Below are 15,559 nucleotides of genomic sequence, written 5' to 3' on the forward strand. Positions count from 1 at the left end.
TCCCCACCGTTGGCAAATCTGCTGGAAGACCTCGGGGTGCAGAGACCATTCCCCGAACACGACACCCTGCCGGCTAGGGAAGTCCGCCGCCCAATTTTCCACGCCCGGTATGTGGACCGCCGAAATTACCGAATGGTTCCTCTCGGCCCAGTGAAGCACGTGTCCCACCTCGCGCATGGTTGCCCTGCTACGAGTGCCCCCTTGATGATTTACGTAAGCTACCGCCGTGGCGTTGTCCGATTGAATCCGGACGGGACGTCCTGCTAGAAGGTGCTGAAAATGTTGCAGCGCCAGCCGGACCACTCGTATTTCCAGCAAAGTTGATCGGGAGGCGTGCCTCCTTTTGCGACCATTGCCCCTGAGTCGTGTGGTGGCGAAAAACTGCTCGCGTCGGTTGTGACCACCAGCCACTGATCTGGGGCAAAGGGTTTCCCCTGAAGAAGGGAGGAACTGATCGTCCACCACTGTAGTGACTGTCTGACCAGAGAGCACCGACGATCGAGCGTGAACGGGTTCTTGTCCCAAGATGACAAGAGGGCGTGCTGCAGGGGGCGAAGATGAAATTGGGCAAACGGAATCGCTTCCATTGCCGCCACCATCTTCCCTAGTACCCTCATCCCAAACTGAAGGGTGTGAGGGACTGGTTGTAGAAGCTTCCGGACTCCTTGCCGGCGCACTAGAGCCTTGTCCTGAGGGAGAATTACCAACCCTCGTGAGGTTTAGAAAATCATCTCTAAAAATAAAATCCTCTGGGCTGGGACAAGGGATGATTTTTTCCTGTTGACCAACCACCCTTAGCGGGAGAGGGTATCCAGCGTGATGCTGACGTTCTCCTCGCATGCCCGAAATGAGGGGCCCTTCACCAAGAGGTCGTCTAAGTATGGCAAGACGACTATGCCCCGAGAGTGCAAGATGGCCATGACGACCGCCATTACCTTTGTGAACACTCTGGGGGCGGTGGCTAGCCCAAAGGGCAGTGCTACAAACTGGAAATGTCGGCCATTGATGGCGAAACGTAGAAACCTCTGATGCAGAGGAAAAATGGGGACGTTTAGGTAGGCATCCTGGACGTCGATAGAGGCCAAGTATTCCCCTTGCTCCATGGCTGATATAACTGAAAGGAGAGATTCCATTCGGAAATGTTTGATCCTGATGAACTTGTTCAGGAGCTTTAGGTCCAGAACCGGCCTGACTGTCCCGTCCTTTTTGGGGACTGCGAACAGATTGGAATAAAAACCCTGAGCCTTCTCGTGCTCTGGTACGGGAATAATGACTCAGTTGTGCTGGAGTGACTCGACGGCTCCTAGCAACGCCTTTGCCCAGGCCTCCACTTTGGGAAGTTGGGAAAGAAAGTTTGTCAGGTATCCTCCAAAACGATTCTATCTTGTACACCGAGGACACCAGTTCCGTCACTGAGTCGCGTGCTACCGTGACCCAGATGTGGCGAAACCGGAGCAGGCGGCCGCCTACGCTGCTGACGTCGGCTAAAAAGTGCTCCGAGTCATTTAGCTGAGGGTATCTGGGACCTGGTTCCCCTCGACCTGGGCTGGCGAGCACGCATCCTGCCCAACTGGTTGGTTCTATATGAGACCTGTCGATCCCTATCCTGGTTGGAGCGAGCTGGAGCGGCGGAACTGGCCGCTGCCGTCCACCCGGGGTTGCGAAATGCCTGAAACCGTGCCTGAGGCTGGCGAAACGGCGGTTTGACCCTCTGTTGCATTGGAGATGAGCTGGTCCAACTTTTCCCCGAATAGGCGGCCACCTTGATAAGGCAGGGAAGTCAAGGACTTCTTGGAAGTTGAATCGGCCCGCCACATCCTTAACCATAGGGCCCTCCTAATGGAAATTGCGTTTGTGGCCGCAAGTACCGCGCAATTTGCCGCATCCAAGGAAGCATTCATTAAGTAATCACCAGCCATAGCGATCTGACTCGCGATCTCTGATACCTCTGTAGGCAGGTCCCTATCCTGCAGGGCCTTGTTCAATGATTCTGACCATGACATCATGGCCTTGGCTACCCATGTTGCCGCGAACGAGGGAGAGCGTGCTTATCCTGATGCTTCATATACTGAGCGAGCCAAGCTCTCTATGAGCCGATCAGTGGGGTCCTTAATGGAAGAACCACTAGGTACGGACAACAGGGCTTTAGAGGCTAAGCGTGACACTGGTGGATCCACCACTGGGGATTCCGCCCATTTCTTACAGAGCTCCGGGGCAAACGGATATCTTGCTTCGAGCGTCTTCTGACCCGAGAAACGCCGTTCCCTGTGATGCTGCACTATGTCCTCGAACTCTGGGTGAGTGCAAAATACTCTATGCAGTCGCTTAGCCCGCTTAAAGGATACCTTATGACCTGAGGCCAGGGAGACGTCATCCTCAATCCCCAAAGTCTGATTGACAGCTTCGATGAGGCTGTCAACTGTTTCCCGACACCCTGGTGTACCTAGGTCCAGGGGTTTGTCTGCATCATAATCTGAACTCTGCCCGCTCTCGACTGTTGGTGAAGGATAGCGAGATGCCGAACTCACGGATACCGAGGCACCGGATGGGCCAGGAGAAGCCATATGGGTTCTTTTCCTTTGCGCCTGCCTGGAGTGAGAGTGACCCCCTGCAGGCCGGAGGCTCTTGTGAGGTGGATGACCCCTCCCAGACAGGCGAACCACTATCTTTGCCCCTAACTGGGGCATGAAGGGACTCGATCGCCTTTGTGAGCGATGCCATAGACTGTGGTAGTGATAGGGCCCATTCCGGAGGATCTGGACCACTGGGCTTGGTTGCAGGGGAGGGCTCCTGGGCGCATTCGGAGTCGCAGGCTTCGCATAATTTGTTGCTCTGCGCCTGCGGAAACATGGCCCGACAGGAGATGCATATAGGAACATGTGCGTGTTCTCCTTCCCGGCCATACTGTCTGCCATGCTATAATACTGTCCTGCTGGAGGGTGAGGGGGGGAGGAGGGCACCCCCTGATTATACGTAGCGTGGCCTCTAGGGTCAGGGTCGCACTTACCCCGGTCCTGTGTCCCCCACGTGCTCTTGCCGCGTGCTGCTCCTCTATGCGCTGCGCATACTTTGTGGGTAGGCTGACGCGTCCTTTCCGGTTGCGGCCTACCCTGGAGTGAAGCCAGGGGCTCAAATTACTCCGCGCCTGCCCAAGTCACGGAGGGCGGGCCGCCGGAAATTACGTTGCCCGCGGCCTAACACCGGCCGAAGCCGCGGGCTGGATTTAGCATCCGCCAGCCAAGGGATGGCGGCGAGCGGGTAGGCCGCCACATACCGAGGGCGCAGCCGGCATCGGGACCCGGCGTCAGGCCCACCACCGGAGGGGGGGGAAGAGCCTGTCCTTCAGTGCTGCACATCCTGCCTTTGCACCTCGAATGACGCTAAGGGCTCCAGCCCTCTGGACGCTGCCGCAGGGCCCTCCCAGGCCATCCCATGCATGACGACCTCGCCGATCAGGTAGAGGGAAGGGGGTGGTACAGGCACCCTAGCTCCGTTATCCTTCCAGGGATGAGGAGAGGGACCATCCGCCGCCTTGCAGCACCGCCGTCTAGCGTTGATGGAGCAGTGGGGGCCGCACAGACTAGTCTTGTGCCTCTGTACAGCCCATGGTTTCAATACCTAGGGGTGGACAGGGCTAAGTCCGGCATCATGTCCCACGTCACGGGAGAGGATACGTGGAGGGACACTTGCACGTGCTCGCCCGTTGATGGTTTGGGGAAATCGGACCCTTTCAATAGGATCCGTTGCCCCTGTCTTATCTTCATAGAGAGGAAAAAAAAACAAAAGTCTGGGGAAAACGGCCCAGATATGTCCCACTGTGCGGGAGAGGGTATGTGGAGACGATACTCAACATGTGCTCGCCAGTTGATGGTTTGGGGAGATCGGACCCTTTCAATAGGGTCCGTCGCCCCTGTCTCATCTTCATAGAAAAAGAGTTAAAAAGAAAAAAAGAAAGTCTGGAGCAAACCAGACGTGTGTGCCTCCAAGGGACACTAAGCATAAAACTGGATTCCGCCCGCAATTGGGGTGAGGGTGTATGCGGCGGAGGAAGAGCTAACCTTTTTTTGTTCACTTAGTGTCAGCCTCCAGGTGGCAGTAGCATACACCCCACAGTACCTGTGTCCCCCAATGAGACGAAGGAGAAAAACAGAATTAATTTGTGAAGGGTATTTGTTCCAGGAGTGGTCAAGAAGAAAGTATTTTAGTGCACACTTGTTTCTTCAAAATTTGCAAATTATTCTGCCCTCATTATTATGTATAGTCGTAGCTGCATACTTTACTCATATGCATCATTTCTCTACTTTCAGATTGACAACATTTTCCCAATGCTGGATATAAGCGGTAAGTGCAGGAACAACTGGGGATTAGTAAAGCAATACAAGCATGTTGGCGCATACTTTTAGAGAGGTTGTAGCACAATAAGGCTAGGGTCACACAACCGTTTTTTCTCCATCTAAGGAAAAATGATTCGATTTACGCTAATCAAAGTTTGATCAAAGTGGGTTCCATGTCTCCACCTTCTACATTCAGTCAGTCCATGAAGATTGAACCACACTTGGATGTCATCCCAGAGGTGTGCCTAGGTTTTCAGGCATCTGGAGCAAGAATTCAATTTTGCGACACCCTCACCCCTCCTCCGCTCAAGCGGCTTAAGTAGTTGTCATGTGACCACTTAACTGCATGTATTTACTGTCAGCATCAGAGAATCCTGACAGTGTGCAATGCATTCACTGTGAGAATTCAAAAGTCTGCCGTCATAAAAAATGACTGCAGATTCATCACAACACCACAAGAATACATAACCACACCCACCAGCAGTACAGAAAATACATCACCAGAACCACCATCCGTACATGAATATATTAACATAACCACTATCAGTACATGAATATAGTCAACCTGACCACCATCAGTACAGAAATACATTACCAGAACCACCAGCAGTACATCAGTAGATAACCAAGCTCAGTACAGCAATAAATTGTAATGTCAGGTCAGCCCTATATACAATTGTATCACGTGAGCCTAAAACTCCCAGTATGTCCTTAACTCCCAATATCATCTTACCATTATTATTAGCCATCATCAGATCACACAGGAAACACAGTAGTGACAAAACTTGATTGGACTCATTCTATTTTCTTCATCTTGCCATGATAACTTTTCATATCCACATCTCATCTCTGCAGACTTCCATCTTCTCTGGACTTCTGCAGCACATCTCAACCCGGTGACCTTAAAAATAGCAGTGATTATAATGATTCTGAATAAAAAAAAATTCTGACCTACACTACGCCCCTGAATAAATAATGGCCCCTCACTGTTTTCTGTGTACAAAATGACGCCAGAATTTCCCTTTTAAGGTACATTATGGCCACACTGCCCTCTCCTTTCCATACTTGGCCCCACACTCTTAGCACTGTGCCCTTTCATCATACTCCCACCACCCCCCTCCCTCTGCATACTATGCCCCCCATGCCACCCTTTCTCTGTACACAGTCTTTATTCTGTACCCCTTCACACTTTTCTCCCCCCATAATGTCTCCTCACACTATTCCCCTCGATAGTCTCGTCAAACATCTTCCTCCTCATATTGGCTCCTCCATACAATTTCTGCACCCATTTCCTCATTCTGTTTCCTCACATGTTTCACACTCCCATACTGTCTCCTAACAGGTCCCCTTGACTGCCCATATTGCCACATTGTCTCTTCACACATCGACTTCGCTCCCATATACTGTGTACTTACAGGTCCCCCTTACTCCTCATACTAACATACTGTCTACTCACAGGTCCCCCTGCTGTATAGGCGCAAATCCCACTCCCCGCTGCATTCTGTGTCTACACCAATCCTCCCCACAATCCTCCTATTGTGTCGGCAGCACCAATCCTCCACGAATAACATACTGTAGGTACGAGTGCTAACCATCAAAACCATGAATAAAACTCATCCGATTTTAAGTGGTCATGTGCAGGAGCCATTACTGTCATAACTGATTTGCTTGTATTGAAATTAACTTTACAGGTTCCACTGAGACTTGAACTCAGATCGCTGGATTCAGAGTCCAGAGTGCTAACCATTACACCATGGAACCAGACATTTTGATTTGCTTGTATGTGAAGAAGTAAATTGAGCATAATCTTCTTTGAAGCATAAAGCTATACAAAAGTGCAGTTTCTTGTAACTTAGATGATAGTCATAAGTAATTCCAATAATTCCTTGGTGCTGCAATTTTTTTTTTAACTTTTCATTTATTATCATACAGATCCACTGCCGCCATACATTTGGCCTAAGGCAGAGCCCAATTTTAGCCCCTGCGCAAACTTATTACAGCATAACCTGCCCCAAACAGATTCTGTTGGAAAACCAACTGCCCCTGGAGGGTATCCTGGCGTGGAATTATCTCCCCAAGGCATGATATCACAACCTGTAGTCCTTCCTCTGTCGGAACTAGTACCTGCAAGGAATATGGAGCCAGCTCAAGATCCAGCACTTCCTATACAAGGGGTGATGTCAGCGCCCATTGAGCAAGGAATACCCGAGTTGCTTATTAGTCCCCAGATGCTGCCATGTGAGTAGAAACATGCACCCACTGCGCGTAACAATATTTTCAGCAATAAATGTTAATAATTGCAATATTTTCTTTTTTAAAAAATACATGTATGACTAAAGGCCCCGTTACACATAACAATGTCCCAGCGATCCCACCAACGATCCGACATGATGGGATCGCTGGGACATCGCTAGGCTGATCGCTGGTGAGCAGTCACAAGACAGCCCCTCCAGCGATCAGGACCAGCGACGCTGGTTTCTAATGTAAACATCGGGTATCTAAGAGCCGCACGACTCCTGGATACCCGATGATTACATTAGAAACCAGCGTCCAGCGTCGCTGATCGCTGGTCTCTCGCTGCCACACGCAGCGATGCGTGCTGGCCAGCGGGAGACCAGTGATCCAAAAATGGCCCAGGCCAATCGAGCACGATCAGCGATAACCGGCAGGGGGGGCCGGTCGCTGATCCCCGTCTCACACAGCGGTCTCGCTGGCGCATCACAAAATCAGCGATCTCGCTAGCCACATTGAATGCTACATATCTCCTTTAGCAAAGTGTGTCTATTATTGTACAATGCGGACTGTAGAAGCCCCCTTCTGACATCTTTATTCCTGAATGAACCAAGCAATCTCACACTGTAGACATAATGGATGCATAATTTGGACCGAGGGTCTTGCTAGTAAAGCAGTGAGGTGGGACACAGTTCTTATTTGCTTTAGTGATCAAAAGTTCCAACTGAGTGACTCTGGAGTTTAGTGTTAACCCTATAATGACATATACTAATATGGATCCCTGATTATTTGTATTTGAATTATGAAAAGGTTTAAATTTCCTCCTTTACCTGACATGAAAATGGAAGCGGACCACAAAGAAGACCTCCTAGATATAGCTATAGACCGCAAGGCAGAACCCCTTATATAAAGCTCCCACACTAGCCTTTGCTCCATTTTTTCCCCCATTGTTGTGGCTGTGGTTTGCTGCACTACATATACCCGGCATGATGTCATTGGTGTGGCATGAACGCTGCAGGCTCAGAAGTGCTGATATGACACATAATAGAATTGGGAAGAAATTACATATGTCCCTCTGCAGTGTCTTAGCCTGAGAATGTTAGGTGAAGCCTCTTTTACGTTTACTTTCTTGTTGCAGTGACAGACTTGGAAATAAAGTTCCTATACCGAGGGAAGCAAGCCGGAGCAATGACTGTCAGTAACCCTCATGGCTGCCGCCTTTTTTACAGTAACCTTGAGCCAACACCAGAGCAAGTAGAATTGTTTGGTCCTACTACTCTGGAGCAGGTTCGGTTCCCTGGAACTGATGAGATCAGCAATGAAAAGCAGAAGTTCTACACTAACCATCTATTGGATGTTATGGACCGAGGACTTATTCTTACCCTGCAAGGTCAGGATATTTATGCCATTCGTTTGTGCCAGTGCAAAGTCTTCTGGTCTGGACCATGTGCAAACAATTTAGCTGGACCCAACCCCATAGAGCGAGAAAAAAGAATCAAAGTATTCAGCCTAGAGAACTTCCTAAATGGTGAGCGTTAAGCTTCTGTTTGGAAATTGTAAACCATGTTCGTGGCAAATGCAAATTTTGGATAACAAGAAGCAGGGCTGTCTGTGAGCTTAAGGCTATGTTCACACGTTGCGTTTTATTCGCGTTTTCGCAGCGGTTTTAAATGCGAGATTTTGCCGCGAAAAATAAGCATCCCATGCATTCCTATGGGATTCCGCAATGCTGGGCTAATGCTGCGGTTTTTTCCGTGGCGGAATCGCTTCGCGGTAAAAAACGCAGCATGCTCATTAATTTAGCGGAATCGTGGCGATACGGCACCCATAGGAATGCATTGTTCTGCTTACTTTCCGCATGTGGCTGTGCACACCATGCGAAAAGTAAGCAGAACATTTGCAGATGGTACTCACGGACCGGAGGACAGGAGACTGTCCTCGGGACTGTGGGTACCATATCCCTGTAAAAAATAGAATTAAAATAAAAAATATTGTTATTCTTGCCTTTCGGCATCCCGCGCAGCCTTCCCGCCTCTCTCCACGCTCCCGGTCCCAGTAATCCTTTGCTAAAATGACCGCAATGATGTCGTGATCTCGCGGGAACGCGACGTCTCGCGGTCATTCACGCAAAGGATTACTGGGACCGGGAGCGTGGAGAGAGGTGGGAAGGCTGCGCGGGACGCTAGAAGGTAAAAATAACAATTTTTTTTTATATATTTTTTTTATTTTTTATTTTTTTTTACATCCTATCTTTTACTACTGATGCTGCATAGGCAGCCTCAGTAGTAAAAAGTTGTCAAAGACTATGTTTGAGTGTGACCAACCTGTCAATTAGTTCTCCAAGCGATGCTACAGATCGCTTGGAAAGCACTAGCATTCTGCAAGCTAATTACGCTTGCAGAATGGAATCCGGAATTCTCGCGGTAATTTCCGCAAGAGTTCCGCTACGTGTGCACATAGCCTAAAAGGAATAGGTCATTAGAAAATGACATTGATTAAATGTGGGGTAAATTTATTTAGAAATATATATTCATCATATCACTTATTGTTTAACATAAAAAATTGTAATTTTCATAAAAGGCCACTCTGTCTAATATTAGACTTAAACTTCTTGTTTTCAACAACCATGTGGGCATAAGCCACAATAAACATGCTCTGACCCTGTTGAATTGTATAAAAGTAGTTTCTGCTTCTTCAATGACAGCACCACCTGAAAGAGGGTATCCTCCCATCAAGGACCGGAAACCTACTGAATAAAAAGGCGATACCTGTCCTCCGCATCAGTGTTTTTTTTGTTTTTTGTTTTTTTTTTTGGTTTCCTGTCCTTGTGGGAACCTGAAAAGAAAGGTATTTGGACTTACCCAGAATCTGGAGGGGTTCAAGGACGGGATGCCTTCCAGAGGGTGAGGTACCACTGGCCAGGAGGTCAGTGTGACGCCGTGCAGGCAGAGACCTCTTCATGCAAAGTTTCTGGCCGACACGAGATCCCGGGACTGATGGAGTGCGTCGGGACTCACTTCTGGGGCTGCGTACGTGCGGGGTGTGCTGGTGGAATCCCGATGCTCTCTTGCAACAAGTGTGCCAGAAAGCGAGGCCCCCCCAAAAAGCGAGGCAGATATCCAGCGCGTCCTAATGACATAGCGAGCCATAAGCTACGGCGGTCATCTGGGTCTGCGCGTGCGCAAGGCTGGCTGAGGCTCCATACCCACAGCGTGCCGGATTCAACAACCCGAAGTATGGGGCCAGATGGAGGTGTGCCTGGGCCATCCCGGTATATAGGGGGATGGGCCCAGGATTATGGTGGCATTTTCTGCGGCAGTTCTGAGCTCGGATGTGCAGCAGCTACCACAGCAGCAGTAGCTACAACAGCAGCCGACGCAGCAGTGCCATCTACTGGGAGATGCATCAGTCGCAGTCGGGCAGGCAGCAAGACCAGCCTGAAAAGTAAGGAAGGTCATGAGCCCACCTCCAGGGGAGAACGTTCTTCTGAACCTATCCAGCCTTCATCTCCGGTACCCTAGATTGATATGCTGAATGGTGAGTGATCTACGTTCACCATATTAAATAGGTCCCCCTCTTTTCTATGTTTTTTTTTTTTTTTACACACTAGGAAAGGCCCCTGAAATGTAGCACCAAGCAGAGCAATAAGGAGTGTATTCTGTGCAGGGAATATTTACCCAGCACTTACAGTGCCTTGCGAAAGTATTCGGCCCCCTGGAACTTTTCCACCTTTTCCCACATATCATGCTTCAAACATAAAGATACCAAATGTAAATTTTTGGTGAAGAGTCAACAACAAGTGGGACACAATTGTGAAGTTGAACGAAATTTATTGGTTATTTTAAATTTTTGTGGAAATACAAAAACTGAAAAGTGGGGCATGCAATATTATTCGGCCCCTTTAACTTAATACATTGTTGCGCCACCTTTTGCTGCGATTACAGCTGAAAGTCGCTTGGGGTATGTCTCTATCAGTTTTGTACATCGAGAGACTGAAATTCTTGCCCATTCTTCCTTGGCAAACAGCTCAAGCTCAGTGAGGTTTGATGGAGATCGTTTGTGAACAGCAGTTTTCAGCTCTTTCCACAGATTCTGGACTTTGACTTGGCCATTCTAACACCTGGATACGTTTATTTGTGAACCATTCCATTGTAGATTTTGCTTTATGTTTGGGATCATTGTCTTGTTGGAAGACAAATCTCCGTTCCAGTTTCAGGTCTTTTGCAGACTCCAACAGGTTTTCTTCAAGAATGGTCCTGTATTTGGCTCCATCCATCTTCCCATCAATTTTAACCATCTTCCCTGTCCCTGCTGAAGAAAAGCAGGCCCAAACCATGATGCTGCCACCACCATGTTTAACAGTGGGGATGGTGTGTTCAGGGTGATGAGCTATGTTGCCTTTACGCCAAACATATTGTTTGGCATTGTTGCCAAAAAGTTCGATTTTGGTTTCATCTGAGCTGAGCACCTTCTTCCACATGTTTGGTGTGTCTCCCAGGTGGCTTGTTGCAAACTTTAAATGACACTTTTTATGGATATCTTTGAGAAATGGCTTTCTTCTTGCCATTCTTGCATAAAGGCCAGATTTGTGCAGTGTACGACTGATTGTTGTCCTATGGACAGACTGTCCCACCTAAGCTGTAGATGTCTGCAGTTCATCCAGATTGATCATGGGCCTCTTGGCTGCATCTCTGATCAGTCTTCTCCTTGTTTGAGATGAAAGTTTAGTGGGATGGCCAGGTCTTGGTAGATTTGCAGTGGTATGATACTCTTTCCATTTCAATATGATCGCTTGCACAGTGCTCCTTGGGATGTTTAACCCCTTCATGACCCAGCCTATTTTGACCTTAATGACCTGGCCATTGTTTGCAATTCTGACCAGTGTCCCTTTATGAGGTAATAACTCAGGAACGCTTCAACGGATACTAGCGATTCTGAGATTGTGTTTTTTCATGACATATTGGGCTTCATGTTAATGGTAAATTTAGGTTGATAATTTTTGCGTTTATTTGTGGATCATAAAATTTGTTGGGCAATTTCTCCTGAGTACACCGATACCTCATATGTGGTCATAAACCACTGTTAGGGCGCATGGCACGGCCTGGAAGAGAAGGAGCACCATTTGACTTTTTGAATGGAAAATTAACTTAGATCGTTAGTGGACACCCTGTCGCGTTTGGAGAGGCCCTGTGTGCCTAAACAGTGGGGGAAAAACCCACAAGTGACATTTTGGAAACTAGACCCCTTAAGGAACTTATTTAGATGTGTGGTGAGCACTTTGAACCCCCCAGTACTTCACAGAAGTTTATAACGCAGAGCAGTGAAAATAAAAAATCATTTTTCTTCCTCAAAAATGATTTTTTTAGCCCGCTATTTTTTATTTTCACAAGGGTAACAGGAGAAATTGGACCACAAAAGTTGTTGTGCAATTTGTCCTGAGTACACCGATACCCCATATGTGGGGGAGAACCACTGTTTGAGCGCATAGGAGAGCTCGGAAGGAGCACCATTTTGGAATGCAGACTTTGATGGAATGTTCTGCGGGCGTCATGTTGAGTTTGCAGAGGCACTGATGTGCCTAAACAGGAGAAACCCCCCCCCCCCCCCACAAGTGACACCATTTTGGAAACTAGACCCCCAAGGAACTTGCCTAGATTTCTGGTGAGCACTTTGAACCCCCAAGTGCTTTACAGAAGTTTATAAACGCAGAGCCGTGAAAATAAAAAATCATTTTTTTCCCTCAAAAATGATTTTTTAGCCCCCAATTTTTTATTTTACCAAGGGTAACAGGATAACTTAGACCCCCAAAGTTGTGCAATTTTTCCTGAGTACAGTGATAACCCATATGTTGGGTTAAACCACTGTTTGGGCACACATCGGGGCTTGGAAGGGAGGGAGCACCGTTTGACTTTTTGAACGAAAATTAGCTGGAATCCATGGTGGAGCAGTGTCGCGTTTGGAGACCCCCTGATGTGCCTAAACAGTGGAAACCCCTCAATTCTAACTACAACCCTAACCCCAACACACCCCTAATCCCAACCATAACCCCAACACACCCCTAATCCCAAGTTCCCAACCCTAACCACAAGCCAAACCCTAATTCCAACCCTGACCCTAATTCTACCCCTAATAGAAAAATAAAAATATTTTGTTTACTTTATTATTTGTCCCTACCTATGGGGGTGATTTACTATTTTTTTTATTTTGATCACTGTGATAGGATCTATCACAGTGATCAAGATGAATGAATGGAATCTGCCGTTTGGCAGATTCGACGGGCACACTGCGCATGCGCCCTCCCATTTTGGTAGATGATGGCGCCCATCACGGATGGCGGCGGGAGCCACAGCGGGATTCGGAAGGTACCAGGGGGGGAGGGGGGTGATCGGAAGGCGGGGGAGCAGATGATGGCGGCGGCCAATCGCTGTCGTCAGTCAGTAGGGGGGGGGTCAGATCGGTGTCTCCAGCCATACCCAATGCTATTTCTATTACTTTCCAGCCATGCCTGATGCTATTACTATCGCTCTGATTAGCTGTTTCACTTTCAACATGAAATCAGAGCGCTCATAGCCACAGGGGAGCAAAGCTACCCCCCGGGGTGAATCACAAAGGGTGACCTTTCAGTGATCCTGATCACCCGACCGACAGGAACGTGATTTATACCATGATGCCTACACAGGTGTCATGGGTCGTATTGGCACCAGTTTTCAGGACGCCTATGTAGGCATCATGGGTCGGGAAGGGGTTAAAGTTTTGGAAATCATTTTGTATCCAAATCCGGCTTTAAACTTCTCCACAACAGTATCACAGACCTGCCTGTTGTGTTCCTTGGTCTTCATGATGCTCTCTGTGCTTCAAACAGAATCCTGAGACTATCACAGACCAGGTGCATTTATATGGAGACTTGATTACACACAGGTGGATTATATTTATCATCATTAGTCATTTAGGACAACATTGGATCATTCAGAGATCCACAATGAACTTCTGGAGTGAGTTTGCTGCACTGAAAGTAAAGGGGCCGAATAATATTGCACGCCCCACTTTTCATTTTTTGTATTTCCACAGAAATTTAAAATAACCAGTAAATTTCGTTTAACTTCACAATTGTGTCCCACTTGTTGTTGATTCTTCACCAAAAATTTACATTTGATATCTTTATGTTTGAAGCATGATATGTGGAAAAAGGTTGAAAAGTTCCAGGGGGCCGAATACTTTTGCAAGGCACTGTATATTAGAAGACTGTCCTGATTCCATACATCGAACCGTCTCGGAGGAAACCCCCATGTTTGCTATGGACCTAAAGTCCATAATTAGACCAGACGTCTAAGATTCATTAAAACACCTAATGAAACAGAAAGGGGAGGAAAAATCAAGACTGCAGTCATCTGAGTCTGAGGGATCAGTAACATTAAAGGATAGGGAGGATTTGGATTTCTGGCTCCTCCCACTCTTCCTCCTCTGCTAGAGACATGGGGGTTAGGCCTTGTTTTCCAGCAGAGGCCACGGACAGGCTGGTTAGAGCAATTGGGTCAACTATGGGCATAGCTGATCCTAAGGCCCCTAGAACAGTCCAGGACATCATGTTTGGGGTCTGGAACAGAGGAAAAAGGTGTTCTTTCCTGGTCTGTGATAAAATCAAAATGATCATTGGTAAGGAATAGAAGAGACCAGAGAGGAAGGGTCCACTACCATCTTCGTCAAAGAGAAGATATTTATTTGAAGAAGTAGTAGTACACATAGAAGACTCCTAAAGTCGATGTAGCTGTAGCAAAATCGGCAAAAAAGTCTACATTGGATTGTGCACAGTAATCTACACACAGTGTCAGGTCGGCGTCGTTATACTGATGACACTGATTAAAATGATACCTTGGTTGATGAAATCAGACTTGTGATTCTTCTTTAATTTTTATTTTCAGTTTTGTGTTAATGACACTCTCGTGCCCTAAGGCGGGGTTGGTGTATGTGTGCTCTGATTAGATATTCATAATGCAGCCTGCTGACAGGTCACTGCCCTCTAGTTTGTATAATGAATATGTGTATATGCTGAAAAAACAAAAACGCTTTTGCAGGCAGGTGCCAGCCATGGCACCGGCTCTGCAGCAAGATCGCATGTTTTGTGTGCCTTTTATTCAGATTATTCAGCTAGGGGAAAAAAAAATCAATTTGAAAATGGCGCCTGCGCAGAGTTGCTGCCAGCGGTGCAGTAGCAGCTCGGAAAGAGGAGGAATATTTTTTTTTCTTCAGTAAGATGGTGCCGCTGGCATATGTGCAGTAGCAGCTATTGGATCACAGCTTGACACCGATGGCAGATCAAATTGATTTTTTTTCCCCTAGCTGAATAACCTGAATAAAAGGTATTATTGGCCCACGAAAAAATGCGATTTTGCTGCAGAGCCAGCTGGCACCTGCCTGCAGAAGCGTTTTTTTATTTTTTTTAAGTATATACAGATATTCATTATGCAAACTAGGGGGCAGGTCACTCAGGTATCAGTGACCTGTCAGCAGTCTGCATTATGAATATCTAATCAGAGCACACATACACCAACCCCGCCTTTGAAAATAAAGATTAAAGAACAATCACAAGACTGATTTCATCAAATAAGGCATCATTTTAATCAATATAACGGCGTCGACCTGACACTGTGTGTGGGTTACTGTGCACAATCCTGCTGACAGGTTCACTTTAAATACCCCCTGGACATGAAAGCGGAGGTTTACTTGAATCAGACATGGGAATCATCAGCAGGGTCGTTAAAATCGGCAATAGCGGTAACCTGCACAGCCAGGTCCATGATGGTGTGGCTACAGGAGCTTGAGGACCAGATCAATAGCAACACCCCTAGGGAGAAGATCTTGGCAAACCTTCCTCTGATGCAGGGAGCGGCTGCCTTCCTAGCTGACGCCTCAGCAGATTCGGTCAGGTTGGCGGCTAGGTCAACAAACCTATCTAATGCGGCTCGCAGAGCTTTGTGGTTCAAGAGCTGGCCAGT

The 15,559-nt window shown here is 47.6% G+C and overlaps 1 protein-coding gene and 1 non-coding gene across 2 annotated transcripts in view; one reads left to right on the forward strand and one right to left on the reverse strand.

Annotated features, from left to right (window-relative positions):
- IRF5 (interferon regulatory factor 5) overlaps positions 1-15,559 on the forward strand; it is a 74,308-nt gene that overhangs the window by 38,780 nt on the left and 19,969 nt on the right. Inside the window, exons 5-7 of the mRNA XM_073579226.1 lie at positions 4,308-4,341; positions 6,267-6,572; positions 7,705-8,094. Of these exons, the coding sequence (XP_073435327.1) occupies positions 4,308-4,341; positions 6,267-6,572; positions 7,705-8,094 (730 nt within the window). The remainder of the gene's footprint in view (positions 1-4,307; positions 4,342-6,266; positions 6,573-7,704; positions 8,095-15,559) is intronic.
- TRNAQ-CUG (transfer RNA glutamine (anticodon CUG)) lies at positions 6,024-6,095 on the reverse strand. The gene has a single exon. It is a non-coding gene; the product is annotated as a tRNA-Gln (tRNA).

Source organism: Dendrobates tinctorius, unplaced genomic scaffold, assembly GCF_039654945.1.
Source record: "Dendrobates tinctorius isolate UK_male_01 unplaced genomic scaffold, ASM3965494v1 ptg000062l, whole genome shotgun sequence".
Taxonomy (NCBI): Eukaryota; Metazoa; Chordata; class Amphibia; order Anura; family Dendrobatidae; genus Dendrobates; species Dendrobates tinctorius.